Source organism: Notechis scutatus, chromosome 2, assembly GCF_049901735.1.
Source record: "Notechis scutatus isolate UNSWTSFEM ecotype Mainland chromosome 2, rNotScu1.2, whole genome shotgun sequence".
NCBI classification, from domain to species: Eukaryota; Metazoa; Chordata; class Lepidosauria; order Squamata; family Elapidae; genus Notechis; species Notechis scutatus.
The window spans coordinates 104451139-104478960 of record NC_142010.1 but is presented as its reverse complement, the minus strand read 5'-3'; the positions used below and the strand labels follow the sequence as shown (position 1 = coordinate 104478960).

General features: G+C 40.1%; 1 protein-coding gene across 1 annotated transcript in view; it reads right to left on the bottom strand.

The window, feature by feature from the left end:
• Window positions 1-23246: 23246 nt before the first annotated feature.
• The window catches only part of CDRT4 (CMT1A duplicated region transcript 4), a 54450-nt gene continuing 49874 nt past the window's right edge, over window positions 23247-27822 (bottom strand). The window contains exon 5 of the mRNA XM_087954084.1: window positions 23247-24590. Within this exon, the coding sequence (XP_087810210.1) occupies window positions 24121-24590 (470 nt within the window). The 3' untranslated portion in view covers window positions 23247-24120. The remainder of the gene's footprint in view (window positions 24591-27822) is intronic.

Below are 27822 nucleotides of genomic sequence, written 5' to 3'. Positions count from 1 at the left end.
TGACCCAAGCTCTGTAAAGGACCTTGGAATACTCACCTCTAATGATCTGAGTGCTAGAGCCCACTGCAACTACATAGCCAAAAAGGCATTAAGAGTTGTTAACCTAATCCTACGTAGCTTTTTCTCTGGTAATATCACACTACTAACCAGAGCATACAAAACATTTGCTAGACCAATACTCGAATACAGTTCATCAGTCTGGAACCCACATTACGTATCTGATATTAGCACAATTGAGAAAGTCCAGAAATATTTCACAAGAAGAGTTCTCCACTCCTCTACTCGTTGTAGAATACCTTATGCCACCAGACTTGAAATTCTAGAACTAGAAAACCTTGAATTACGCCGTCTTCGGTCTGATTTAAGCATGGTATATAAAATCATACATTGCAATGTCCTACCTGTCAATGAATACTTCAGCTTCAACCATAACAACACAAGAGCACACAATAGATACAAACTCAAAGTTAACCGCACCAAACTTGATTGCAGGAAATACGACTTCAGCAATAGAGTGGTCAATGTCTGGAATACTCTACCCGACTCTGTAGTTTCTTCCCCAAACCCCAAAAACTTTAACCTTAGACTGTCTACTATTGACCTCACCCCTTTCCTAAGAGGTCTGTAGGGGGCGTGCATAAGCGCACCAACGTGCCTACCGTCCCTGTCCTATTGTTTCTCTTATTCTTCTTTTATTTTTCTTATATGTACCCATTTCATGTATTCACAACTATGTATACACTTATACTTATTATCTTGTAAACAATTGGCAAATCAAATAAATAAATAAAAATAAATAAATAAAATAGAATCGAACTTCTGGAAGTTGGCAGAATTAGCTTGCAGTACTGCATTCTAACTACTATGCCACCACGGCTTACCTATCTGCTTCTAGAAGGAGAAACACATACTGCCATGAGTATTTGACTTGCATTATACTAATGGAAAGGTGTTGTTCTTTCTCTAATGTATTCATCTCTAGACAAAAAAAGAGCCTCAGAAACTATGGTGTTCTAAGCAATGTGGGGAGATATTCAGGAATATTTGCTGGCAACTGCTGATATTTCAAGATGATTTATTGGCACTTTACCCACTTCTGCTATTAACCACAACTGGAGATCTCTATTTCAGCAATATGGTTGCATAAAAGGACCTCCTCTTAGTTGGGAAAATGGTTGAGAAGTGATCTCAATGGCTTTTGCAGTTACCTCTGCAGTTCCTCAGTTCTTGTTTTTTAGGACTATGAGGGATTGAAAAACTCAGGATGGCCATTAGATGGCAAGAAGGAGATAGTTTTTGCCACCTTTTTACCATCCTCCAATGATCATCTGGACTTCTGCAAACTGTGCCTCACAATATACTCTTCTTTTGTGAAGGATTCTTCTAATCGATCTATGGTTCACAGGAAGGGAATAAACATAATTCAGGAAATATTAAACTGATTAAATACATTCCATAAGTATCAGTTAATTTTATTTTCTTCTTTGTCTTCTCTACTGGGCTTCTCTCCAGCCTTGTACCTTCATTTCCTGACTAATTTTTGAGAAAATATTACATGCATGTGCTTGAGGAAAACTAGCCCCCTTTTACCACCCATTCACCTTTCACAGGGGTGCCCTCCCACAGGCATTGTTAATACATTCTTGTCTCTCACCTGTTTCTTGTCAGGCCATGCCTACAAGAACCTGTGTTTCATTATTAGTACACTCAGTTGTTAGATATTTCTGCAGCATTTCATCCAGATAGTTACTCTGGATTTTACAACTGTGGATGAGATGGGGAAGTATATCTGTTTAATAACTGTTGCAGAAGAATTTACTCAGTTCCCAAGCGAAACATCAGAGAATAATCTCAGTTCAGATGGTTTTTTTATCTAATTCAAAGATACTGCTGAAACTCTAGTTCTCTATACTTTTCAGCAATCTGCATCTGAGAATCAAAGCATTCTTGTAACTCCCCTGATTCTCACATTCAATATTTTAGTCAAATTTCCCTACATATGCAGGCTGCCAAGGACCTTTTTCCATCTGTTCTTTATTTAACTGATCTATGCAGTGTTGTATGTTTAAATGGACAAAGCTACAGTCTTGGAAATTAAAATGCAGACCTTAGCCAGAAGTCACCATGGATGGAGTAACATGCTAGAAAGTTTGTTCATATTGGGAATGGGAACTTACCATTTTCCTGCTGTTGCAGAAAAAAAGTGCTAAAACAATCCAAATCAAGCAAAAGAAAAGAAGAAAAGAAAAAAGAAAACCCTTAACATGTGGCCAAATATGGAAAACCATCAGATTATATAAACTCAGCAAATACTTCTTCCCTTCCTTAGTTTCTTATACACTAGGGTGTATGCCCTAGTACTGCTTTTCAGAGAAGAGGAATAGGGTTTAATACAGAGGTGGTATTCAGCAGGTTCTGAGCAGTTCTGGAGAACTGGTAGCAGAAATTTTGAGTAGTTCAGAGAGCCAGAAAATACCACCTCTGACTGGTCCTTCCCCCATCTATTCTCTGCCTCCCGAGTCCCAGCTGATCGGCTGGATCTTCTTTTGTTGCCCTGCGTAGGAGAGCGGAGCTGGAAAGCAGGCTAGTGGAGTGGGGAGGGAATGGAATTTTGCAGTAACCTTCCCCTGCCACACCGACCTAGCAATACCATGCCCACCAAGCCATGCCCACAGAACCGGTAGTAAATTTTTTTGAATCCCACCACTTGTTTAATATATGTTGTTTCAAGGCTAGCGTAGGGAACCTCTGCCCCTCTTCATGTTGAAGCACAATTCCTAACATTATTAACATAACACAATTACATTATTAACATAACACATTATTAACATAACACAATTACTACCCACCTGCCTTCAATTGAGGACCTGTATACTGCATGAGTCAAAAAGAGGGCTGTGAAAATATTTACAGACCCCTCACATCCCGGACATAAACCGTTTCAACTCCTTCCCTCAAAACGACGCTAAGAGCACTACACACCAGAACAACTAGACACAAGAACATTTTTTTCCTGAAAGCCATCACTCTGCTAAACAAATAATTCCCTCAACGCTGTTCAATTATTTACAAAGTGTACACTACTATTACTGTTAATCTTCTCATCACTCCTTATCACCCATCCCCTCCCACTTGTGATTGTAGGACTGTAACTTTGTTGCTTGTATCTGTATGGTTTATATTGACTGTTTCCTAGTATGATTTGATTGATTGTACCCTATGACTATCATTAAGTGTTGTACGTTATGATCCTTGATTCTTAACGAATGTACCTTTTCTTTATGTATACTGAGAGTATTTACACCAAGACAAATTCCTTGTGTGTCCAATCACACTTGGCCAATAAAGTATTCTATTCTATTCTATTCTATTCTATTCTATTCTATTCTATTCTATTCTATTCTATTCTATTCTCCAGGTCCCTGAGCATCTGAGGTTTGTAGTTTTGGAAATATTTATCTATTCAGTTATTTTATTAGATTTGTATCACATTTTTCATATAGGAACTCAAAATGGCATATATTGCCATCCTGCTATTTTCTCCACATCAAGAATGCTGTCAGGCAGCTTGGGCAGAGTGACTTACCTGAAGTCAGTCAGTACGGTCCATGTTTAAGAGATGTCTAGAACTTGGGTCTCCTTAGTGCCAATCCAACACCTTAGCCTTTACACTGGCATATTGTTTTAGGCAAAGACACAGTTTTTTATGAAGCATACTTTGGATTCAAAGAGTGCCCTTTGTGAGCAAAGTGCCCTTTCTCACTTCCCACCACTACAGTACCCATAAATCTGTTTGACATTGGGATAGAGAAATTTATCTCTATCAGTTGGCTCAGAGTTTGTGTAGGTGATACTTATAAACCAGAGATACTTATAAACCAGAGGGGCAGAGGTTCCCTAATCCAGCCTTGAAACAACATCTATTAAACCCTATTCCTCTTCTCTGAAAAGCAGTATTAGGCCACATTCCATGCCTTGTCATAAATATTTGGGCATAACAAGGTCAGCAGTGGTCCAGCTATTTTTTCATCATCTTCTACTTGACCTAAGTGGAAGGGAATTTTTTTTCTGAGCTTTGTAAACAGCAGAAACTATGGTATGTTCTCTCTTATGCTACATTTTGTTTTTGTATCTCAAGTATGCTAGCATAGTATTTTAGCAATATATCTATCATTGTGAAAACCAACTGTTTCCACAGTTGTGGTAGGATTGCTACCACATCCTGTCACATAGCTTTTCCCAACCTATTTATCTCAAACAAGTGTTGGACTTCAGCTCAAACCACATCTCAGCCACATCTGGAGACCAAGAATTTGGAGAAGTCTGCTACACCATTTCAGCTAGACTTAACTGCACCCAAACTATATTTTTTGTAGATGTTGCAGAGGAAATTTTGTTCATCCAAAAAATTTATTACAGAGTGGGCCACTTTGTTATAAATATGTATGTGTATGTTCAAAGAGAGAAATGGATAGAGCAGGGTAGATTCAAGGCTAATAATGTGCTGATATTGTATGTTCATGTGTGTGATTATGTATATATTCACTAAAGTAAAGACGGCAACATCAGTCCCATAATCCTACCCACACAGAGATTTCATTAGAAGCTTGGAGGCTCTTTCTTTAGGAATTTCTGTAGCTTAAGGATATCCTGGGTGTCCATTAGATAGCAATGCAACAGTTTTCCACTTGTTTAGCAGAATATTACTGTTTTAAAAAAGGGACTAATAGAAGAGACAGTACAATATATTGAAAAACATATTTAAGAATAACAGTTCGATCCACATTTCCTCTTCCTCCAAAATAAAAACAATGGGCAGATCTGAGAGGATAATTTTATGTTGTTGTGCATCATGAGGCTCTCCTCAGACATGACCTGTCTGAGTCAGACTATAATTCTGAATGTTATATGCAATCATCTATCCAACCGGGGAATTGTTATGTATTTGCAAATTGCCTCTGAAGTGGGACTTCACCAATATTTTTAAGTTCACTGGAGGCAGTGGTGGGCTTCAATTTTTTTTACTACCAGTTCTGTGGGCATGGCTTGATGGGCATGGCAGGGGAAGGATACTGTAAAATCTCTAGTCAGAGATGGTATTTGCCGGTTCTCCAGACTACTCAAAATTTCTGCTACCTGTTCTCCAGAACTTGTCAGAACTGCTGAATACCACCTCTGACTGGAGGTGACAGGACAAATATCAATGCTTATTTGGTCATCCTATCATTTGTTTTGTTATGCTGTAGTTTGTATTCAAACAGGGATTACAGACTGTGGGTGTACTACAAGTAATACTTACATACTCAAGAAAAGTATTGGTTGAAAACACAACCTTCCACTCCCTGAAAATCAGTTTACAGTTAATCAGTGTTGGAAGGGACCTTGTAGGTTATCTAGTCCAACCCCCTGCCTAAGCAGGAGACCCTACACCATTTCTGACAAATGGCAGTCCAATCTCAGTGATAGACATAGATGTTCTTCTGGATTTCTCCTCATGACCCCAGTTCCCATTCAGCTGGATGATCTAAAAACCAAAGCTGTCAAACTCGTGGCCCATGGCCCGGATGCATCACATGCTGGCCATGGCCACACCTGGTTTAGTGAAGAAGGAAAAGTCACAATATGTCAAGTGACGACGCCATGACAATGCAAATTTGACACCCCTGATCTAAACTTTCTTGAAAAGAATATATTTTCAGGGGCAGGGAAAGTGGAGTTCATTTGACATTTTAGCTAGAAGGTGGCCAAGGTGTGCATGTCGATCTCTAGTCTTCTATTGTACAGTCATCTCTCTAGTGTCCACAGCCTCTCTGGCTTCCATTATGTTAATTATACTCCAAGAAATTTCCTCCATGGGTTCTTTTTCACAGCACTGTTGTTGCCTCTGATAAGGAATAGTTCTGTTCTTGAGAAATGCTTTGATACGTTCCTTTGCCCTGGGAGAATTTGGAAAAGCTATTAATTCAAGTTCTCTATCCTCAAACTTTGGAAGAAAAATCTGAAAGTCCATCATGCCTTGTCTTATTGGAAATGGCTCCACTTCAAAGATTTGACATAATGGAAGATGTGGATGATCTTGTGGGGAAAGGAGAAGAGATACTGCTTTAGGAAAAAAGTCAGATAAGGCAGGGGTGGGATTCAAACTTTTTAACAACCGGTTCTGTGGGTGTGGCTTAGGTGGTAGGCGTGGCTTGATAGTCATGTTATTGGCTGGGCATGGCCAACTCAATATCATCACATCGAGGCACACATCTCCTCGCCTGGCCTCTCATGACTATGGGGATGCTGCAACAGTCGTAAGTGTATTTTCAGACTTGCAAGATTCTGTTAATATAGCCTTACAATAAATTCGATTTAATTCATCTAGTCACATTTTCTGTCTGGCTTACCCAGGAGGTTTGAGAGTACCTTTCCAAATCCAAAAAGCATTTTTGCTACTTCCGGAATGAAGAAAGAAGCAGAAAAAAATCGCCAAAGGGTATGTCAGTTTTGACCAAAGAATGCCATTCACAGATACTGAACTAAAACTTCCACATTGCCTAATATAGTGTGGCCATTGGCAACAGTTTGATCCTCTTGAAGGTACAGCCTTGTTGCTTTTGGAACTTAAGGACACTTTCCTTTGTGGCTGCTGTTTCATGAGATCTATGCCAAGGTTGCTACACAAAATTAAACATTTTTTTTATTCCATAAAACAAACAAAGAATGCAATAGACTTCTTGATTTATTGCTGTGATGTTCTGGATAATGTCTTGGTAGCTCAACCCAGAGATCCCCTTCTGCAGATGGCTTTTGGCCATCTTGCTGTATGTCAAGATGTTGCCTATACATTTAGGCCTTTCAATAGGGCCTTCTATTGTTTTTCTGCTTCTTACATTGAATCGCCTGTCCGCCTGGGCTGGGGAGAGAGCTGCAATGATTTAGAGGCAATGGATGGGTGGGGGGAAACCTTCATTTCTGGCATCATTCAGTCAGGGAGATGTTTGTTTAATGTTAGATTATGTAAATAAAGACAGGATAAGGTTCCCCTTAGGGTGGAGGCCCACAAGAAGCCCAGACAACACTTATACTATCCCTATGGGACACGAGCAGAGTAGATGTTTAAATGAAATAAAATAAACTAAGGTTTCCAGATGGCCAGGACTCTTCCGGACTTTGGAACCAAAAAAGCCTCGGTAATCTCATTAAACTTAATGTCTGAGCTGTAACAAAAGCTAATTATAAATCATTGTCATAATATGTTCCAGTTATAAAATGCACAAGATAATACTTTGAATGTCTTCCTTAACTAGATGAGGTAATGGTCAATAGACATTCAATAGACATTTGGAAATTAAGAATTGTAATCCCCTTATATCTGTGGGGCACTGGGCCAAGGAGGCTGATTCTATGAGAGATTCCTAATCTTTTGTCACTGAGCAAGTTATAGCTACCAAAAAGTAATAATAATCTATTGGCCTTCAATATGAGCCATGGTGTTGCAGTGGTTAGAATGCAGTACTGCAGGCTTCTTCTGCTGACTTCCGGCTACCTCCAATTTGGCAGTTCAAATCTCACCGGGCTCAAGTTTGACTCAGCCTTCCATCCTTCTGAGATGTGTAAAATGAGGACCCAGGTTGTTGGGGAAAATATGCTGACTCTGTAAACCGCTCAGAGAGGACTGTAAAGCACTGTAAAGAGGTATATAAGTCTAAGTGGCTATTGCTATTGCTATCCACATGGACAATTGAAAAAGACAAGATAGTGGTCATGGCAGAACAATCACATAGCTCCACTCTTTGGTATAGATACTGACATGACACACACACATGTGCATGCAGAGGGACCGTGATCCACCGTGCTACTGCAGCTGTCATTTTGACATTTTTACTACCGCCCCCTCTTCCCAGAGAGCAATGTAATACTCCATTCCAACTCTTAACCTCGGGTGCAAATGTATGCTGTATTTCTATCATCATCCAAAGTACAGGCAGAGATACACTGCAAGGTGATCGTCTGCAATGGAAACATTTAACAGGCCAGTATCGCTGTTTTATTTATTTATTTATTTATTTATTTATTTATTAAATCAGTTTATTCAGCTCCCCCCCATGTCAGCACATGATTCACATTGGTGATATGCAAATACAAAACAAAGAAGTAAAATGGCAGATGGAGAAGCATAAACAAGATCTCAACATAGCCAGAAAATGAATTCAGACACACACCTGGGGCCCAGGGCTTAAGCACAGCGCCAGATGTTCAAGTCCCCATAGAACGACTGCAGAATTGGGACCAATCTAATCTCTGGACCAGAAGATGGGTGCCATGGCAGAAAAAGCCTTCCTACTGGGCCTTTCCAGCTGATACTTCTTGGTTGATGGTACCCATGGCGTGTCCCTCCTGCCAGATCAGACAACATGTCTAGAGACAACTGGGAAGAGACAGTCTGTAAGCAACCTTCAATTGGATTGTTGACAGCATGAGAGGCCCAACAATGTTGGGCACAAGTGTAGTGTCTCTCCTCCTAGATTCAAATACTCAGACAGTAAATCTGACACTTATGCTTATGTACGTTGGAGGAGGGTTCAAGGAGCATGAGCTAGGCTTTTCCTTATATGCCCTTATGTACTGTAATCTCCCTGGAGAGCCAGGGAGCATGAGAAGCTTTGCAACCAGAACTGCAGAGCTAAATTCTAAAGTAATTCTTCTTCATGGTAATCTTTTGCATTAGTTAAATTGGAATCCTGGAAAACTTGCAAGGGAGTCCTCTGTAATGGGCCTCTATATTAGACATCAAGTTCAGATAAGCCAAATCACTTTGATCATGGACTCCCCCATTCAACACATTTTAAAGCAGGAATTTCCCTGAAATCACTTGCTTTCTCACTGTTATTCTTTTTCCACAGCCCCCATCCCCATTAAAATGGAAGGAAATGGGCTGGCAACTCCACCAGCTATGAATAATGGGACTTGAAATGAAACATATGTGAACAGCTAACTTAGACTATTCAAGTCTGGTAAACGGCCCCACATCTTTGGGGCAAAAGAAGAGCTCCCATCAATAACTGCTGTGCAATGGTCATGATAGGAACTTTCGATCTGTAAATTCCTCGTGTTTCATTCGATTAAGAAATGTGGATTCTCTTTGGAACAGATTATACTGTACACCAAATCAATCATAGCAGCAGATAGGTGGTAGAGAAGGAGTTCCCAGCCCCTGGATCGTAGCCCATTCGGAAGCAGGCCGCAGAAGTGGCAGATAACTGCGCATGCAGCTCCATTTGTGTAAGTGGCGTGCATGCATGTCTGCTGCTTGTGCAAATGGAGCTGCATACATGTGCACTCTTCCACTACTCCCATGTGCTTTCTTACCACTCACCTGAACTCTCTCACCACTCATATGGAACCATCCCCTCTCCACCCCACTTCAGTCGACAAAAAGGTTGGAGACCGCTGGAGTAGAGGAACCAAGGGTTCTTTAAGAGTGACATTACAGTATAGCAATTCTAGTCTGCTATTCTTAAATGCAAAGCCAAGTGTTTTTCCAACACCAATGGGGTTAAAAATGGTTGCACTCAGGGTTTACTAAGCTATGACATGCCTACTGATGCATATCCACTAGAAACTGACTTTTCACTTACAGATTTTCTTACAGTGGATCAACTTTCTTTTGTATGCCAAAGTGTACATTAGCCTTAAGGTAAGTTCTCACTCATGAGCGTTAAGAGAAGGCAGCTAGCCTGGGGCAGTTCTTTACAGACACTAAAAGATTCCTTGAACAAGGTGTTGTTTTTTTCTGTTCAGCCAGCTAATGAACCACAGGGGTAAGTGCATCAACAAAGTGGAACAGAAAGCATCCATTTACAAACTGTCAATAGTGCAGTAATTGGATCCTCCTTTATGCCAGGAAACCTGCATAAAGGCATACAAGGGTGGATGGGTTGCCTCCCCTAGACTACTGGGAAGGTATTATGTCAGAAGAAGTCTTCTTAAAGAGATACAGAGTAGCACGAGGCCTCTCTTTGCTGATATCACATTTTGGTTAGTTGGTTTCATATTAGAAACCCCTGATCTACCAAGCGAAGCAAAAATAAATAAAATATCTATAGGAACAGTAGTCCTCAACTCATGACAATTGGAACTGGAAAGTTAATCCCTGAGAGAAGAGGTCGTTAAGTGAAATGCTCACATGATTGCTCTCAATGACAGCAATCTTGGCACTCCAGTTGTGGTTGTTAAGTGATCTTGCAGGTCATTAAGTGGATAGAGTCCCAGTAAGGACCACAAAATGCCTCAGGGGTGGTGTAGATCCCGGCAGGCTCTATTCAGGACCCAAAAATTCTCGCTGCCGAAATGCAAGCAGGATTTTCAGCCCTTGAGTTACAAAAAAAACAAAACAAAAAAAAACCTGCTCTCACATTGCCTGTACTAGGCCTTCCAACTTGTCCGAGTTATTCAACACTCCGCATCTTAGCACATTGCCTCTCCACTTTCTGCTTGGATTTCAATCTACCTCATATTGACTGGACCCTAAATGATTGTACAACTGAAATCATACACACAACCTTCTACAATGCTATTACAAATCTGGGACTGGAACAACTAGTAACCAACAACACTAGACTAAACAACTGCCTCGATCTCATCTTCTGCAATAGTTTGAATTTAATTTACGGAATACAAATTAAAGAACCCTTTTCCAGTAGTGACCACAATATGATTGACTTTTGTCTCAACATACGTCCACACAAAAATCACCACAATGATGTAATCCCCAATTGTAACTTCAAAAAACAACTATGATCTTATAGACAACGATCTCTCATCCCTGGATTGGCAATCTCTATTCACTGGATGCAATACTGTTGAAGACCATTACAACATATTTTTACTTGAAGTCAAAAGAGTCATCAAACTATATGTACCAACAACAACTCCCAAAACAAAACAAAAAAGCAGATTACCCATAACAATAAGGAAACTTCAATCCAAAAAGAGATCACTCTGGCGGAAAAACAAATCTGGTCACGTTGCCAATTTCAAAAACCGATACAAAAATTTATGCCACCAGATAAAGACCGAATGCACCAATTATCACATTAAACAAGAGGAAAACCTTCTAAGCACCAATTCCACCCGTGCTTTTTACAATTTTGTAAACAACAAACTAAAAGACTCAAGGTCCATCCCTCCCATGATAGGACCTGATGGTAAAGACTGCAACAACGACACCATTAAAGCCAACATCTTTAACACATTCTTCGGCTCAGTATTTGTAAACAGCAATGGATCATGCCCAGTATTTCCTAGCCGTACCACAGATAACAACAATGATCTAATACATATCGATTTCACAGAAGACAATGTTGAAAAAGCACTACACAATCTAAAACCATCCCTATCTATTGGACCGGATGGAATATGTGCCTACTTCTTAAAAAGCTATCCACTGCCATAGCCAAACCTCTAAGCATAATCTTTGAAAAATCTTTCAGGACCAGCTCCTTGCCTAACCTATGGTCACAAGCCACAGTCATCCCCATCTTCAAAAGGGAGACCCAAGCCTAGTTGAAAATTACAGGCCAATCTCCTTATGCTGCGTCACCTGTAAAGTCATGGAATCAATTATTAACCAATCCATCATCCTCCACTTAGAGACAAATAACCTACTCTCCAATAAACAATTTGGTTTCAGAAAAAAACTATCCTGTAATCTGCAACTCTTACACTGCAAAAACATATGGACGACACAACTCGACCAGGGCAAAGCAATAGATGCAATCTACATAGACTTCTGTAAAGCCTTTGATTCAGTGGTACACGACAAACTACTCCTAAAAATAAAATCCTATGGTATCTCTGGACAACTGAATAACTGGATAGAAGCATTCCTGTCAAACAGACAACAAATGGTCAAAATTGGGAGCGTCCTATCAAATCCAGTACCTGTCAATAGTGGTGTCCCCAAGGCAGTGTTCTAGGACCAACTCTCTTCATACTCTACATAAATGACCTCTGTGATCATATTAAGAGCAATTGCGTTCTCTTCGCTGATGATGTAAAGCTGTTCAATACCACAGACAATACTGCTACCCTACAAAAGATCTTGACTATGTATCAGAATGGTCAAACAAATGGCAACTTCAAATCTCAACAAATAAATGCTCTGTCTTACATATTGGCAAAAAAATCAGAAAATAAAATACAAGCTGAATAGTCAAGATCTTGTTGATGACCCAAGCTCTGTAAAGGACCTTGGAATACTCACCTCTAATGATCTAAGTGCTAGAGCCCACTGCAACTACATAGCCAAAAGGCATTAAGAGTTGTTAACCTAATCCTACGTAGCTTTTTCTCTGGTAATATCACACTACTAACCAGAGCATATTTCAAAACATTGCTAGACCAATACTAAATACAGTTCATCAGTCTGGAAGCTATGACATTACGTATCTGATATTAGCATATCAATTGAGAAAGTCCAGAAATATTTCACAAGAAGATTTCTACACTCCTCAACTTTCTTTTGTATGAATGTACATTAGCCTTATGCCACCAGACTTGAGAAGGCAGCTAGCCTGGGGCTACAACTAGAAAATTCCTTGAATTAAGGTGTTGTCTTTTTCGTCTGACTAATGAAGCATGGTATATAAATCATACATTGCAGAAAGTCCTTTACAAACTGTCAATGAATACTTGGAGCCTCAACCATAACAACACAAGAAACACACAATAGGCATACAAACTGGATGGGTTGCCTCCCCAAGACTACTGGGAAGGTATTATGTCAGAAGAAGTCTTCTTAAAGAGATACAGAGTAGCACGAGGCCTCTCTTTGCTGATATCACATTTTGGTTAGTTGGTTTCATATTAGAAACCCTGATCTACCAAGCGAAGCAAAATAAATAAAATATCTATAGGAACAGTAGTCCTCAACTCATGACAATTGGAACTGGAAAGTTAATCCCTGAGAGAAGAGGTCGTTAAGTGAAATGCTCACATGATTGCTCTCAATGACAGCAATCTTGGCACTCCAGTTGTGGTTGTTAAGTGATCTTGCAGGTCATTAAGTGGAGAGAGTCCCAGTAAGGACCACAGAGTGCCTCAGGGGTGGTGTAGATCCCGGCAGGCTCTATTCAGGACCCAAAATTCTCGCTGCCGAAATGCAAGCAGGATTTTCAGCCCTTGAGTTACAAAAAAAACAAAACAAAAAAAAAACCTGCTCTCACATTGCCTGTACTAGGCCTTCCAACTTGTCCGAGTTATTCAACACTCCGCATCTTAGCACATTGCCTCTCCACTTTCTGCTTGGATTTTGGCTGCCTCTTGTCTCTGGAGGTTGATTGAAAAAGCTGCCTGCCAATGGAGTTTATCTCCTCCTCCCCCTCCCCCCTGTGCACAGAAAGGACTTCCTTTAGCAGGATGCAGGAATGAAATTGAAATCATCAGGATTTCAGCTGCATTTATGCACCTTGCCAAAGGAGTTCAGCTCCCCTCTATGCCCAGAAGGGAACTCCTTCAGCTTCAGCCTTCAGAAAGTGTGGTTGCTCCATCACTAGAGGTTTTTAAGAAGAGACTGAACAGCCCCCTTGACTCAAATCGTATAGGGTCTCCTGCTTGAGCAGCGGGTTGGACTAGAAGACCTCCAAGGTTCCTTCCAACTCTGTTCTGATTGATTGATTGATCAGCTGGTACAGGAAAGAACTGCAATCTTCAGGATTTCAGCTCTTTTTCCTGAGGTGGTATTCAGCGGGTTCTCGCCAGTTCTGGAGAACCGGTAGCGGAAATTTTGAGTAGTTCAGAGAACCCTGGCAAATACCACATCTGGCTGGAGATTTTACATTATCCTTCCCCTGCCATGCCCACCAAGCCACGGCCACAGAGCCGGTAGTAAAAATATTTTAATCCCAACCACTGTCTGTTTCTGTACGCTGTTAAAGGAGTTCAGCTCTCCTCTGCAGGCAGCTCTTTCAGTCAGCTCCCAACAACAACAAAAAGAATCCTCTGGGTAAGCAACCACAGTTTGCAACTTTCCCTGACAACTTTTCTATTGATTTTCTGGGAAAGCCAACAGAGAAGATTGCAAATGGCAATTGCATGATCTCAGGGCACTTGGCAACTACTCACAAGTATTAACAGGTTGCCAAGCACCCACATCACTATCATGTGGCCACAGGGGTGGTGGTTGGTGCAAGGTTCTATGATATCAGCCTTTGTGAGGTCATCGTAATTCCAGACTATTGTCTGTACCCAAGAAAGTTAAGCCCACAAATGTGCTTTGTGTAACTGCAGGGCATAATTCTATACAAAAATCTACTTACACTTATTTCACTTTTTAAAATTTTCAATTCTATCACCATCAGAAAAACTGGCAGTTCTGCTTGATTGCTGTGCAGGGCAGAATCACTATGTGCCAAGGTGCCCATGCAATACTTTATGAGGGAGAGTGTAGGATGCAATAGCATCCAGTCTAGAACATATTTATTCATTGGCTGGGCTTCTGGCTGTTTTTAGCTGTTGGATTAGCTAAATGTGGGTTGTCGGTATGCCATCTATCTCCTGAGGTTGCTAAAATCCAACCTAGGTTTCCAACCCTGAGGGTGGAATTATTTGCATGGCAGCCGAAGCCCAATTGGCTTGGCATTCCATTCCCTTTGCTTAAGAGATAAGTATGAACTTTGGCTGATTGAACTTACCACCATTTTGGTTTTGGTTTTTGTCTTGCAACATTTGATACAAACGTGGCCATTTACAATCTGAGTAGTATGACATTTGAACCATCAAACCCTTTTTTGAATAGAAATGGACACGCAAGGATTCTCATGTGTTTGCTACCTTTGTGTAAGAGTTGGTATCTGAATCTCCATTCCTCCTTAAGTACAGGATAATCCTCTGGGATGAAAGGGAGGAAGCATTTTTTTTGTTTGTTAAACTGCTGGATTACTACTTGCTTACTAGTAGTCTGCCCATATTTCTTCAATGGATGCTAATAGGAGGAGATAAAGTTTTCCATATATGCTTCTCTATTAGGGAAAGCAAAATGTCACAGAACCCAGCTTCAGACTCAGATGGCAAGTCAGTAGAATTGCACTGTGGTTCCAGAGGTGGTAATCAGCAGGTTTTGACCAGTTCTGGAGAATCGGTAGCGGAAATTTTGAGTGGGTCGGAGAACCGGCAAATGCCACTTCTGACTGGCCCTATCTCCATCTATTCTCTGCCTCCCGAGTCCCAGCTGATTGTCTGGGTCTTCTTTTGTTGCCCTGCACAGGAGAACAGAGCTGGAAAGCAGGTTAGTGGGATTGGGAGAGAATGGGGATTTTACAGTATCCTTCCCCTGCCACGCCCACCACGCCACGCCCACCAAGCCACATGACACTCACCAAGCCACATCCACAGAACCGGTAGTTGAAAAAAAATGAATCCTACCACTGCCTGGTTCATGTAAATTTTTAATAAATAAACATTACAAAGCATGCAATGTTTCTACAAAAATCTCTTTAAACACTGCCTCAAGACTTCTCACTATTTAGAGAAGTGTGGGGAATGTTAACGCTATTTAAATTTCCCTTGGTAAAAAATAAATAAATCCATATTTCTTACCCTCCACTCTCCCGTCATGGCTTTCTCATCAGCAGGTTTCGTGATTCTTCTCTCTCCCTTAATGCATACCTCTCTTCTCACCCTGGCGCAGTCCCAACACTTGGCCGTAAACTTCTCCAGTTGTAGATTTTAATAATATCTGAAGCACTATGTTTACAAATAGCGTGATCTGTGAGGGGAATGGGGCCAAGGAGATGTGTCTTGTTCTTTGCCTTTAACCACCTTCCTAAAGGCAAAGGAAAGGGCAAAGAACTGGCAGAGACTTGCCTTGTGCTCAAAAAGCCATTGACAGCCCAAGACGGAAAGTTCTCCTGGGTTTCTGCAGACTGCAAGTAGTCCACGACTTACAACCGCAGCTGAGCCCAACATTTCTTCTTCTGGGCAAAGCAGTCGTTAAGTGATTTTTTTTTTTTTGCCTGTTTTGCTATTTTTCTTGTCGCGGTGGTTAAGCAGATCAGTGCAGCTGTTAAGTTAGTAACATCGTTGTTAAGTGAATCTGGTTTCCCCATGAACTTTGCTTTTCAGAAGGTTGCAAAAGTTGATCACATGACCCTGGGACAATGCAACCATCATAAATGCATGCCGGTTGCCAAGCGTCCACATTTTGATCCAGGTGACCACGGAGATGGTGCAATGGCCGTGAGTGTGAAAAATGGTCATAAGTCACTTTTTTCAATGCCATTGTAACTTCAGTTACTAGACAAATGGTTGTAAGTCCAGGACTACCTGTACTATACCAGGGTGCTCCTAAGCATGCCTTCAGAGACTTTTCTGGACAGTTATATAAAATTCACAGTTGGCACAGTTGCTTCTAGAACAATGGTGGGGTTCAAAAAAATTTACTACCAGTTCTGTGGGTGTAGCATGGCTTGGTGGGTGTGGCGTGGCTTGGTGGGCATGGCAGGGGAAGGTTACTGGAAAATGAAGAACGGTTACAGGAACTGGGTATGGCTAGTCTAGTGAAGAGAAGGACCAGGGGAGACATGACAGCAGTGTTCTAATATTTGAGGGGCTGCCACAGAAAGGAAGGGGTCAAGCTATTTTCTAAAGCACCCGAAGGCCAGACAAGGAATAAGGGATGGAAACTGAACAAGGAGAGATTTAACCTGGAAATAATAATAATAATAACTTTCTGACAGAACAATCAACCAGTGGAACAGCTTGCCCTTGGAAATTGTGGGAGCATCATCGCTTGAGACTTTCAAGAAGAGATCGGACTTCCATTTGTCAGAAATGGTGTAGGGTCTCCTGCTTGGGCGGGGGGTTGGACTAGATGACCTATAAGGTACCTTCCAACTCTGATTATGTGTTATCTGTTAAAATCCACATTTCCACCCCACTCCAGGGGAAGGATACTGCAAAATACCCATTCCTTCCCCACCCCACTAACCTGCTTTCTCACTCCATTCTCCTGTGTAGGGCAACAAAAGAAGACCCAGCCGACCAGCTGGGATTCAGGAGGGAGAGAATAGATGGGGGCAAGGCCAGTCAGAGGTGGTATTCTGAACTACTCAAAATGTCCACTACCGGTTCTCTGAACTGCTCAAAAATTCTGCTACTGGTTCTCCAGAACTGGTCAGAACCTGCTGAATACCACCTCTGTTCTAGAAGGAGAAACCAAAGTGAAGCCAAACACTTGGAAGATGCAGAATACCAGTCGGGCAAGAGAAGCATGAGAAATTGTGAGATCCATTCTCTCCCTCCCTCTCCCTCTCTCCCTCTCTCTCTGTTTCTGTCTCTTGCACATTCTGCAAAATTCCACCGCACCACTTAATTTTCAGAAGCTGCCCTCAAGCCAGATGCTGTATTGTTTTCCGGAGTTCCCAGGCACATCCCTGGCTCTATGCAGCTTGTCTCTCTTTGCTTGCACTGTGGGATACTGCCGATCCCAAATTCCAGCAGCCAGAGGACAGAGTTCTGTTGGAGGACAACCCAGCCTATATAACTTCCAATCTCTTTATCCCCCTCCCCCTTTCAAGAGGCTGAGGCACGCCAGCTATCTTGCCGCCTTTCTCTTCTCTCTCTCCCCCCCACTCCCCCGCCCCCCAAATCTCTTCCATGCCACTCCATCTGCTGTTATGGAAGCCTTGACATTCAGGCAATCAACTAAGTCCTGGCAGAGGCATCTTCCTTTATTTGGGTGTGTGGTGCTCTGACCTCAGGCCGACATGCATCTTTTGACCAAAACAGTCTTGTCATTCCATCTTTGCCACTACATGGGATCCTCTAAATGGATCAGGGACAGCAACTATAGTAAACAGAGCAGAGGGGGGGAGAGAGGGGGAGCCAGCCCTTTTTAGCTGTGTCTTGAAAAGCAGTATCATATGAATATCATCCAAACAAGGCAAGGCTTGCCTCCTGAGCTGGTCAAAGCCTGGTAGGGAATTACAATCCTAAACAATTGTCAGCTCTGTTTGAATTCTATCTGCAGTTACTCAGAGGCAGTGTGCAATAGATATTCTTTTTTCTATCAACCAGCAACAGGTCAATAATTTTTCTACAAAAGTCAGATCTGCACAATTAAGATTCCAGCTCCTTGCATCCCCCCCGCTTTTTTTGAGCTCACATTTCTGAGTCAAACAAGCAACTGAAAAAAAATAAAATGTTGCAAGGAAATAAAGACTTAGTAATCCAAGCACAGTTCCACACATCAGGTGTTTTGTTTGTTTCCTGCCCCCCAGGATTGTCTTAGTGCAAATGTATGTTTACCACAATAACCAATTGGTAATTCACAATCAGATAACAAAAGCCAGTTTGGTATAGTGGCTGGACAATCAGTCTAGAAACCAGAAGATTGTGAGTTCTAGTTCTGTCTTAGCACAAAACCAGCTGGGTGACTTTGGATCTGTTACACTCTCTTAACCCTAGAAAGGAGGCAATGGCAAACCATTTCTGAAAACTACTACTACTTGCTAACAAAACTACAGGGATTAGTCCAGGCAGCCATCAGGAATCAAAAATTGACCTGGGGCAACACATTTAACCCCCCCCCCCCACAGTCAACTGGAATTGCTGTGAAGTACCTAACCATCTGTTGAACTGAGAAAGCTAAGCAGGTTTGGATCAGTAACAGAGTAGGAAACCAACATGATGTCCTAGACTAGACTGGAAAAAATCCAGAAGAAGGCAACACAAATCCTTTCCATATTATTGCAATAATGGATAATGGATATGTGCAATAAGTCATCATGAGTTACATTAGACTTGGAGGATACTATTCTTTTAAAATCTGACCCAATTCAGGCTTTTTGAGATATCAGTCCTCTCTCAAATTGATTCTGTCCTAATGTTGTTATTACATTTTAAATTGCCTTTTCAATCACTTTTCTACTAGAATTATCTTAATCAAGCTGGTGGAACATGTAAGAATACATGAGATATATAAGAAACTTCCATAATGGTTTCTTAATATTTACAGTTAAGTTATTCATTCATTTTTCTCTTAATGTTTTATGTCAGCTATCTAAGAAACATTATATCACCTGCTATGATTCTTTGAAAATTTTTTGACTGAAGCTTTTGTTTAAACACATACTATTTTCTGTATAGTATCTTTTTGTCAGACTTGTATAATAGATTAACTGACTTTAATAGAGTTATTATATATTTACTCATTGCAAATTGCCCATTTATCTATTGTAAAGTAAGATAGGAACAGGATGCTCAAATTGCTGGCCAGTGAAACTAGAAATGTTAATATTTCCAGTTCTATGTGTTGGGACTGGGGGTGGGGTTTACCTTAGAAGTATCTTACAGGCAGATTTTCAACTGATGGACCTAGTTTGAATCTAGAACAAAAATACACAGCCAGGGGTTCATCACAACCAAGATGACAATTTTTGGCTGAGGCTTGATATAAATCAGGTCTGTCAAACTTCCGACTCCTGGCTGGATGCATTATGCGCTGGTCATCCCCACACCCAGTTAAACAAAGGGGGGAAAGTCCCAATATGTCATGTGATGCCGCCGTGATGACGTGAGTTTGACACCCAGATATAAATATTCATCAAAATCAATTGTGAGATATTAGTAATATTATACTACCTTGTTTCCTCAAACAATGAGAATTTCAGAAATGCCCTATTTACCTATTTGGTCTTAGGAATTAAGTTCCAAGAAATTTATAATATTTGTTTTCATTCACATTTTCCAGAGAATATTTCTGAGGGGTTGCTAAGACTAAAAAGACAAAACTAACCCAGGGAAAGAGGAAATAAATATCCAAATGATGACTTCCATTTGTGTTCCTGTGCACCACCAGGAAAAAAAATTAGAATTTTTGCGTTATGCTTCTACAGAGCTTAGCTCTTCAGTTGGGACAGCTTGTAAATTTATTTATTTATAAGAGATTGAGGGAGGATTAATTTTTCAGGAAACGTGTTTATCCTAATTTCTACTGACTGAGAGTAGCTGCCCTGCACCCTGCAGCTTGCTTCCATCAGTTATTACTTCTTATACTCTATGCTGTTCTACACAAGTACCTACAGTAAGTCTGTGAGTCCATGCTTGCTAACAGCACATCTTGATAAAGTTCGTGCTTTTTAATGAGTGACAGCCCAGCCAAAGTCCCCTGTGCACCTAGATCTAATGGCATCAATCATGTCTTGTGTGCATAGACATTAATTGATGCTAGAATCTCACATGTGTATCTTAAACCCTTTTTCATGACTGTAAGGCCTGTTAGTTGGGGAACATCAAAAATCCTCCAGTAAATATTGTGGCTGACCTGCATTTCAGACTTGGAGCTCTGACATGTAGCCAAGTTGTAGGAGACCCTGGTTTTGAGGCCCAGAATGTCATGGTTACCTTTTCCTGTTTTTGTGAAATATCCTAGAGATCTGTGATTTTTTAAAAAAAACTTTAAAAAAGTGTTTGGAAGTACTTCAAAGTGAACGCTGACCTCCAGCCACCTGTCATTTTTACCCAAGGAATTCCCAGCATGTCCCCCCCACCCTTCCAAATCCATCAGTAGATACAGCTTGTCAGTAAAATGATACCACTGAATATTACCCAAGTCCGAATGCATCTGAGATTATTGCATCTATCAGTAATCAGTAACGTTAAGATTGATATACAACCATAATTCATGCTATGAAAATCTGATCATTGGAATGATTTGATTAAACTAGTTCATATGAAGATTCTATGTTATTTTTATTAGATTTTGTTGAACCCCATCTTTATTACTTAATAAGTAACTTAAGGTGGTGAATATACTTGATATTATTTCTTCTTATTTTCCCCACAACAGCAACCCTGTGGGGTGGGGTGGATGGATGCCACTTTGACTTTTTGACGTAGGATACATATGGATAGAAATAAAAAATAAATCCTGAAAAGCTCATATATACTTTTGACCAACTATACTTTTGAATAACTAAAAATAAAACACCGTGTAGTTGTGCACAAAGGAATCTTCCCCTTAGAGATAAAACTTCTCCAGCAAACTGAGCTCCTCCAGATTCAAAGAAAAAAGTCTTCACATTGCTTTCCACATTTTATTTTTAAATGTAACTGCCACTAGTTCAGGGATATTCCTGCCTATTCGATTCAGTCATTTTGGAAAAGGAATCTGAGGGTTTCTTTATTTTCTATAACCTGGGTTTAGAAAATGTTCCTGGCATGCAGATGAAGCCAACTGAAATGTTTCACCTACTGAATTTCTTCAGCTTCCCATGGAGTCATTAAGGAGACAGGAGTCTTGCCAGAAAATAATTTGCTAAACTCTAAATTTAGCAGGTTTTCCAACTTATTGGCCCTGATTTAGTTATAGTTGTTGTTATTTATTAGGAGGTTTTCACTTTGCAGCTAGTCTAGCTGAATAAAGGCACTTTTGCACAGTTGGTCTTTCTGTTTCTCAAGGCTTCCAAAGCAGCTCAGTGATAGATTGTGCCCATCTTCACATCTTGCAAACAGAAAATACTGAGAATGTGCAATGAATGTTCTTCTGAAAAATGATGATAGATGAGAGAGAGAGAGAGAGAGACAGAGAGACAGAGAGAGACAGAGACAGAGACAGAGTCAGACAGAACAGACAGACAGTTTAAATACTTACATTTCCAGAAAATCATAGTGGCAAAAAGGTATAACAAAAAATTGAAAAAACAGACTGACTTTTTCATTCTTCAAAATGTAATACATTTTTCTTCCAAAATTCTATAAGACAAAAATTTGAAGGAACTCTCCTTTTATTTGAGTTATGAGGATGATGTACAATAGGCTTCTGAACATAATTACAGGTAAATAGATTATCACCATATATGTATTATTAGTGCTCTCAAGCTGGAATTAGGGAGATACTCCATTCCCATCATTATTCTTCAGCAATTAGTATTTGGAGTACTTCCAATTGGGAAGTAACTAATTGCACTTAAGGGACTTGTCCTGCATGAATTTCAGTGTCATTCAAGTTACTGGCCCTTACTACATCTTGAGGTAAAGAAGTCTATTGGGCACTGCATGAACTATTTTTCTGAGCTTCAGTGGATGCCCCCTTGGTCCTAGAGTTTTAAGGGAGGAAAGAAAAAAAATATGTGTCCCCTTTTTTACATCATGTATCATACTGTACTCCGGATGCAGCTATATCATAAATTTGTCTAAGGATATTACAAACTTTTTTTTCCATTTCCTAAAGTTCCCCAACAGGAAATATAACTTTTTCATAGATACAGCACTCTGACATGACATTTTCTTTGAACTATCCAATAAGATCCATAAGATCTTTTTCTAGTTAATTTCAAAAATACTGAGATAACATGTGGATACCTATTTACCCAGTTTAAAGTAATTATTGTAAATCTTTTCACAATGATCACTTTGTGAAAATTATCCCCAAAACCTGGCAAGATCACTGTTCGTCACTTAGTTAAGAGTCATTTATGAACAAGTTAAAAAGTATTGGTCCCAAACCAAATCCTTTAAGATGCACCTTTCCTACTTCCCACCACTACAAAAGTTGCTTATTTACTTCTACTGTTGTCTTTCTGATTTTTAACCAGCTAGCAATGCATGATGGTTAAATTTACTTTTTCCATAATGAGGAACTTCATCAAGAACTTTTTGAAAACCTTTGTATACATTGATAAGTTAAACCCATTTAAACCTCTCAGAAAATTCTACATGGCACTCTCCTAAAAAAGTCCCTCCTATGGATATTCATAACAAATCAGGTACAAATCAGACAAGAGGTGCCTTATTTTATCTAGGTTATAAACTACTGAGAGATATTTTATTACTATAATTGTTTTGCAGTTTTTATTTTAAAAACTGGAATAGTGTCTCTAGGACTACAGCTGTCACACTCCCAAATCAATATGGACATTTCTGGGTATGATGGGAGTTATCATATAAAAACCCCGAAAGATGTCAGATTAGCAACAAGATCTACAGAATGGGACCTTAGCATTCTCACACTTTTTAAATCATATAATATAGGTAACAAAGAAAAACTAACAAAGCAAATAAGAAATAAATATTTATGCTGTGTGATAAGTTAGGTGTAGACAATATTGTGTCCTCCAATGATATTGGATTAAGAGCACTCTACTCTCATCTATCTTTAAAATGAAAGCTCATTAAAACACGAAAACTTTAGGCCAGGCTCTCTTAGTCCTACTAAGTCCTAGTCCTAAATCCTTAGTCCTACTTCCCAGTAGGGCAAAAAAATAAGAAGAAGCAACATGTACACTAACTTTTCATCTGTCCCAAAAGGAGAGCTAGGTATCTTACATACAAATAATAAATGAATAATGGCAGTGGTATGATGGTTTTGCAGTCCAATAAACTAGAAAGAATCTGTGTTTGGGAAATTCCCATTTCACTAACACCAAACTGAAAGTGTCATCTGGCTGTGGAACTCAAGGTAAAATGTTTAGTCTGATTTTGGGTGGTTTTCCTTGTGCCCAACTATATCAGCTTGCACAGTTTATCTGTCCTGCGTTGGCTATATCAGGTTCACTCCCTATGGAATTTCAGTTTGGTGCTCCTTTTGGCAACAAAGAGGAGTTCAGGAGGAGCTTTTATAGGACATTTATATACTGCAGTGCGCCAGACAGTCTATTCCACATTGTCACTTTCTTTTTAGTAAATGCACAACTGTCATGATGCTGTTTAATGTTCATTCGTGTATCTAGAAAAGTAATGAATTCAATGTGATAAGGCAGGTCTTGTCCCTTCCATCATGTGCATATTTGCCCAGAACAGGCAAGCCATTCTCTCAAAAGCAGAGAGGGGATAATGAAAAAAAGAAAAAGAAAAAAGGATTGATCTGTCATTAATATAATCTGAATGTGTAGGATGGCTTCCAGAGTCCATAGGCTTGTGTAGATATAAGTAAAGCACATCCACAGTTTTTGTAACTGTACCAGGGCCTGCGATGATCAGGTTTAAATGGTTGACTCACGGTCTTATTGGGCAGTGTTGAATTTTCATTAATACAGTACACTCTTTTGCGTGTCAGACTCCTTTTCTTAATGTTGCCAGCATACATCCTTTATCCAGTTTCTAAAAAAAAAATGCTCTCAAAATAAATATTAGTTGCTAAGAAATTTTAGTGCAGCATGACTCTTTGTTCTTTCCCCTCTGGGAAATATCTGGCAGCTTCATTGGCAGCACACGTAAAGGGTTTCTTTTCTTGGCAAAAATGACCAAATTACTTTTAGGCAAAAAGCTGCCTTGCCCTCCCAGGCCACCACGATGGCCTAGGGAATCCTTTTGAGCCCAACAGAAGCTAACAGTGGCAGTAAGTTGGGACTCTTCTGGACCTGGTTGAGCTGCCTCTGATTCCTGAGAACCAGGGCTAGATTTCCTTTGCAAGTCTTGGCTGGTCTTCCTGCGGTGCTGTGCTAGACTGCTCAAATGAGATGCTTTCAGCAACGTGGCACTTCTTGATTTGTCTTGTTCAATAAAATTCTTAACCATGGGTGACGTGTAAGTGGTGTAGGCTGGCCAGTGGCACACGTGGATGAGATGGGATGGGATACCAATATTCCCTGATTTCAAAGACCGATCTGGAACCCAAAAGAAAAAGAACATTTTAGGAGAAGCATTTCAAACCCAAATTGCTCCACCTCCAGAGAATAACCTGTTTCCTACAAATCAGAAGAAACCATTTTTTCGCTGCAAAGCTAAGCAAACCTTCTGAGAGGCATATCATGAATTATAAACATGGTGGGTCTTCTCCTAAGGAGGCTGCCATAAGAAAGATTTATCTGTTCACAAATCAGATGCCCCAAATACTACGGCAGTTTCACCAAATCAGGCTGACTTCAAGTGTAGACACATAGTCCAAACACATCTAGAGGTCACAAGGGTGGAGACATTTGGCATAATAAAAAGAAAATACCATTGGTCAATATAAAACCTTGAAATGAAAACATATGTGGCAGAGAGAATTTACAGAGATAACATTTTAAAAAATAGCAAAAAGACTTTGGGAAATTATAGTAACTATTGATTTCCTCATGTTATTGACAGCTGAATTATTAGTGAAAACTTTATTATATATTATTATTTGTGAAAACTGTCTATATATTATTGTATATATGTAAATATAATTCAACAAATGAATATCTGAAGGACACTTCCTCATCTGGCTCTGTCATAAATAATAAAGCATCCAACCATTGAACTGTTATCGATAGACACCATCATGAAAAAAATTCCAGTACTAAAGGCTTGGACTCCAGACATGTACGTTTATGAGGAAGTCCCACTGAATATCTGTCTAGACATAGTTCAAACCGCACAATAAAATGCACAATCTGTACATAGAAAAAGTGCTTCACGTGAGTGTGTTAAAATGTAGAGGCAGACAGGAGAGGAAGGCCAAATGTTTTTAATTAGTAACAAGGTGTTTAATTACCATGAGCTCTGCTTCAATCTGGTTGGTGGACAGAACTGGACTCTGTTGGTGTAGGGGAGTAGTATAACACTAGCCATGTATGTTTGAAACATACATACACTAGCCATGTATGTATAACACTAGCCATGTATGTTTGAAACATACATACACTAGCCATGTATGTATAACACTAGCCATGTATGTTTGAAAACCTTCCACAGTAATAAAACTGACAACATGACAATATGTTGCACAGCTATTTCCAATGCCAGGAAGAACCAAAATCATGAAGCAAGGTAGTGTTTTCTACTCAAACTGGCTGAAGTGGTATAGGCATACATTGTTGTGTTGTGTTGCGAAGTCATCGTGACCCCATGGACAACATTCCTCCATGCCTTCCTGTCCTCTACCATCCCATGGAGTCTATTTAAGGTCACGCTGACTGCTTCAGTGATTCCATCCAGCCACCTCATTCTCTGCTATCCAGAGGAGGGATGCTACCGGTTCTGCCCAGCTCTATAGAGCTGGTAGCTCTGAAGAGCAGCAGACACTGAACCAGTTCTGTGTTTGCTGCTGTTTGGCCCATCCGCCCACCCGGGCACTTACGTGTCCTTTATTTCCTGCTTTTTCAACCTCAGCTGCTTTGCGCAGTGTAGCTGAGTTTGAAAAAGCAGGAAAAAAAGTGGCTTTTCAAATGCTGCGCACTCGTGTGCAGCACTTTTCAGCTGTCCGGGCGGCACAGCTTAAGGTTTTTTACACATGCATGCAAAACGTAGTCACTGAACCGGTAGTAACACCGATTGAATCCCAGCCCTGCTGCTATTCCCTTCTTCTTTTGCCCTTAACCATTCCCAGCATTAGGCTCTTCTCTGGTGAGTCCTTCCTTCTCATTAGGTGGCCAAAGAATTTGAGTTTCATCTTCAGGATCTGGCATACATTAGCCACTCCAACTGACTATGATGCATTGTGACAGGAACACCCGTTCCCTTCAGTCCATGTTTCCCAGCCTCAGCACATTTAAGATATGTGGACTTCAACTCCCAGAATTCCCCATCCATTGTGTGAAGTTCACACATCTTAAGGTTGCCAAGGTTGAGGCGCTGCTTCAATCACCCGTTACTACCCTTCATGGCCATTTTATTTATAAACACATAAGATATATACATCAATGGAATAATGAAAAAAAATGGACTTTTTAACAGGAAAGGAAAGATCTGAGTGATAGCATAGTAAAAGGATCAACCTGCTTTAAAAAAAATCAGGTAAAATTGACAATTGTATCACTTTCCTCTTCTAGCAAAAGTTCAGGACAAATTGTAAAAATGTAACAGTTTGTTTTGTTTTTGTCAGTCCAGTTAAATTCACCAAAGTCCAGGCATGATATCAGGCTGTCCCTGCATACAAAACAAAGAGAAAAATTGAAACCTGGGAAAGCATTTCTTCAGCTGATTTCATTTCCAGCTGGTTTATACATGGGAGTCCAAGAGCTTAAGATTGCTGCATGGAAAAGCTTTAGATATATTTTCTTTGATGTTATTTCCCACACTTATAAAATTCATTTTTCCCCAGTGAAACAATTTATTTGTGGGATTATTCAAAGGTATTCACATCCCTATATGTTTCTGGGGATTTTTTTCCCCCCCAATAGGCATTACAAACCTTGAACTTCATTTCTGTTCTCCAGGAGTTAATTTGTGTACTAATTAACTGTAATATGAAATTGATCTTACTTCTCCTCTCTGACCCCACCCAATAGTTTGGCCAAAGCAAAGCAAGATGCAGCACAGAATCATTCATAAAAACCATCCCTCAAGCTCTGGCTTTTTAAGCTGCAAAAGAGAAGCCTGGAAACTGTTTGATGAGTTTCACAGGGAAAGGCTAAGAGACACAGGCCAGAAACAAGATAAAAAAATTAAATGTGCTAATTCTAAAATCAAGAGCCTCTCTAGAAAAAGGTTAAGGGGAAAGAGAAGCTGTAGAAGGATTCAAGAAATTATCGAACTCCTATGCTGGTCATTATTTTTGCCATGTCAGTGTGGAGGAGTTCACTGGAGAAAGAAATTATGTTTGGAAGTTAGCGGTAAAAGTAAATCAAGCTGCCAAAAAATACGGTGGATACCCTCTAAGCTCATACCAGCCACAGCATAGGACAGCATAAAACAACTCAAAGAAGTAGTGCAAAATTGAAAGATGTGGAGAGTCCTGTCCCATGGAATTGCCAAGAGTCAGACATGACTGAATGGATAGTATCAACATCATCATGCTTGACATTGATCATAATAAGGACTGATATGTTATCTAACTCCTTTGGCAAATTTCACTCTTATTGGAGATGCTCAAAATGTATCAACTGTAAAGGAATAGTTTAGTAAGGAAAAGATTGAAAGCAATTTACAGGT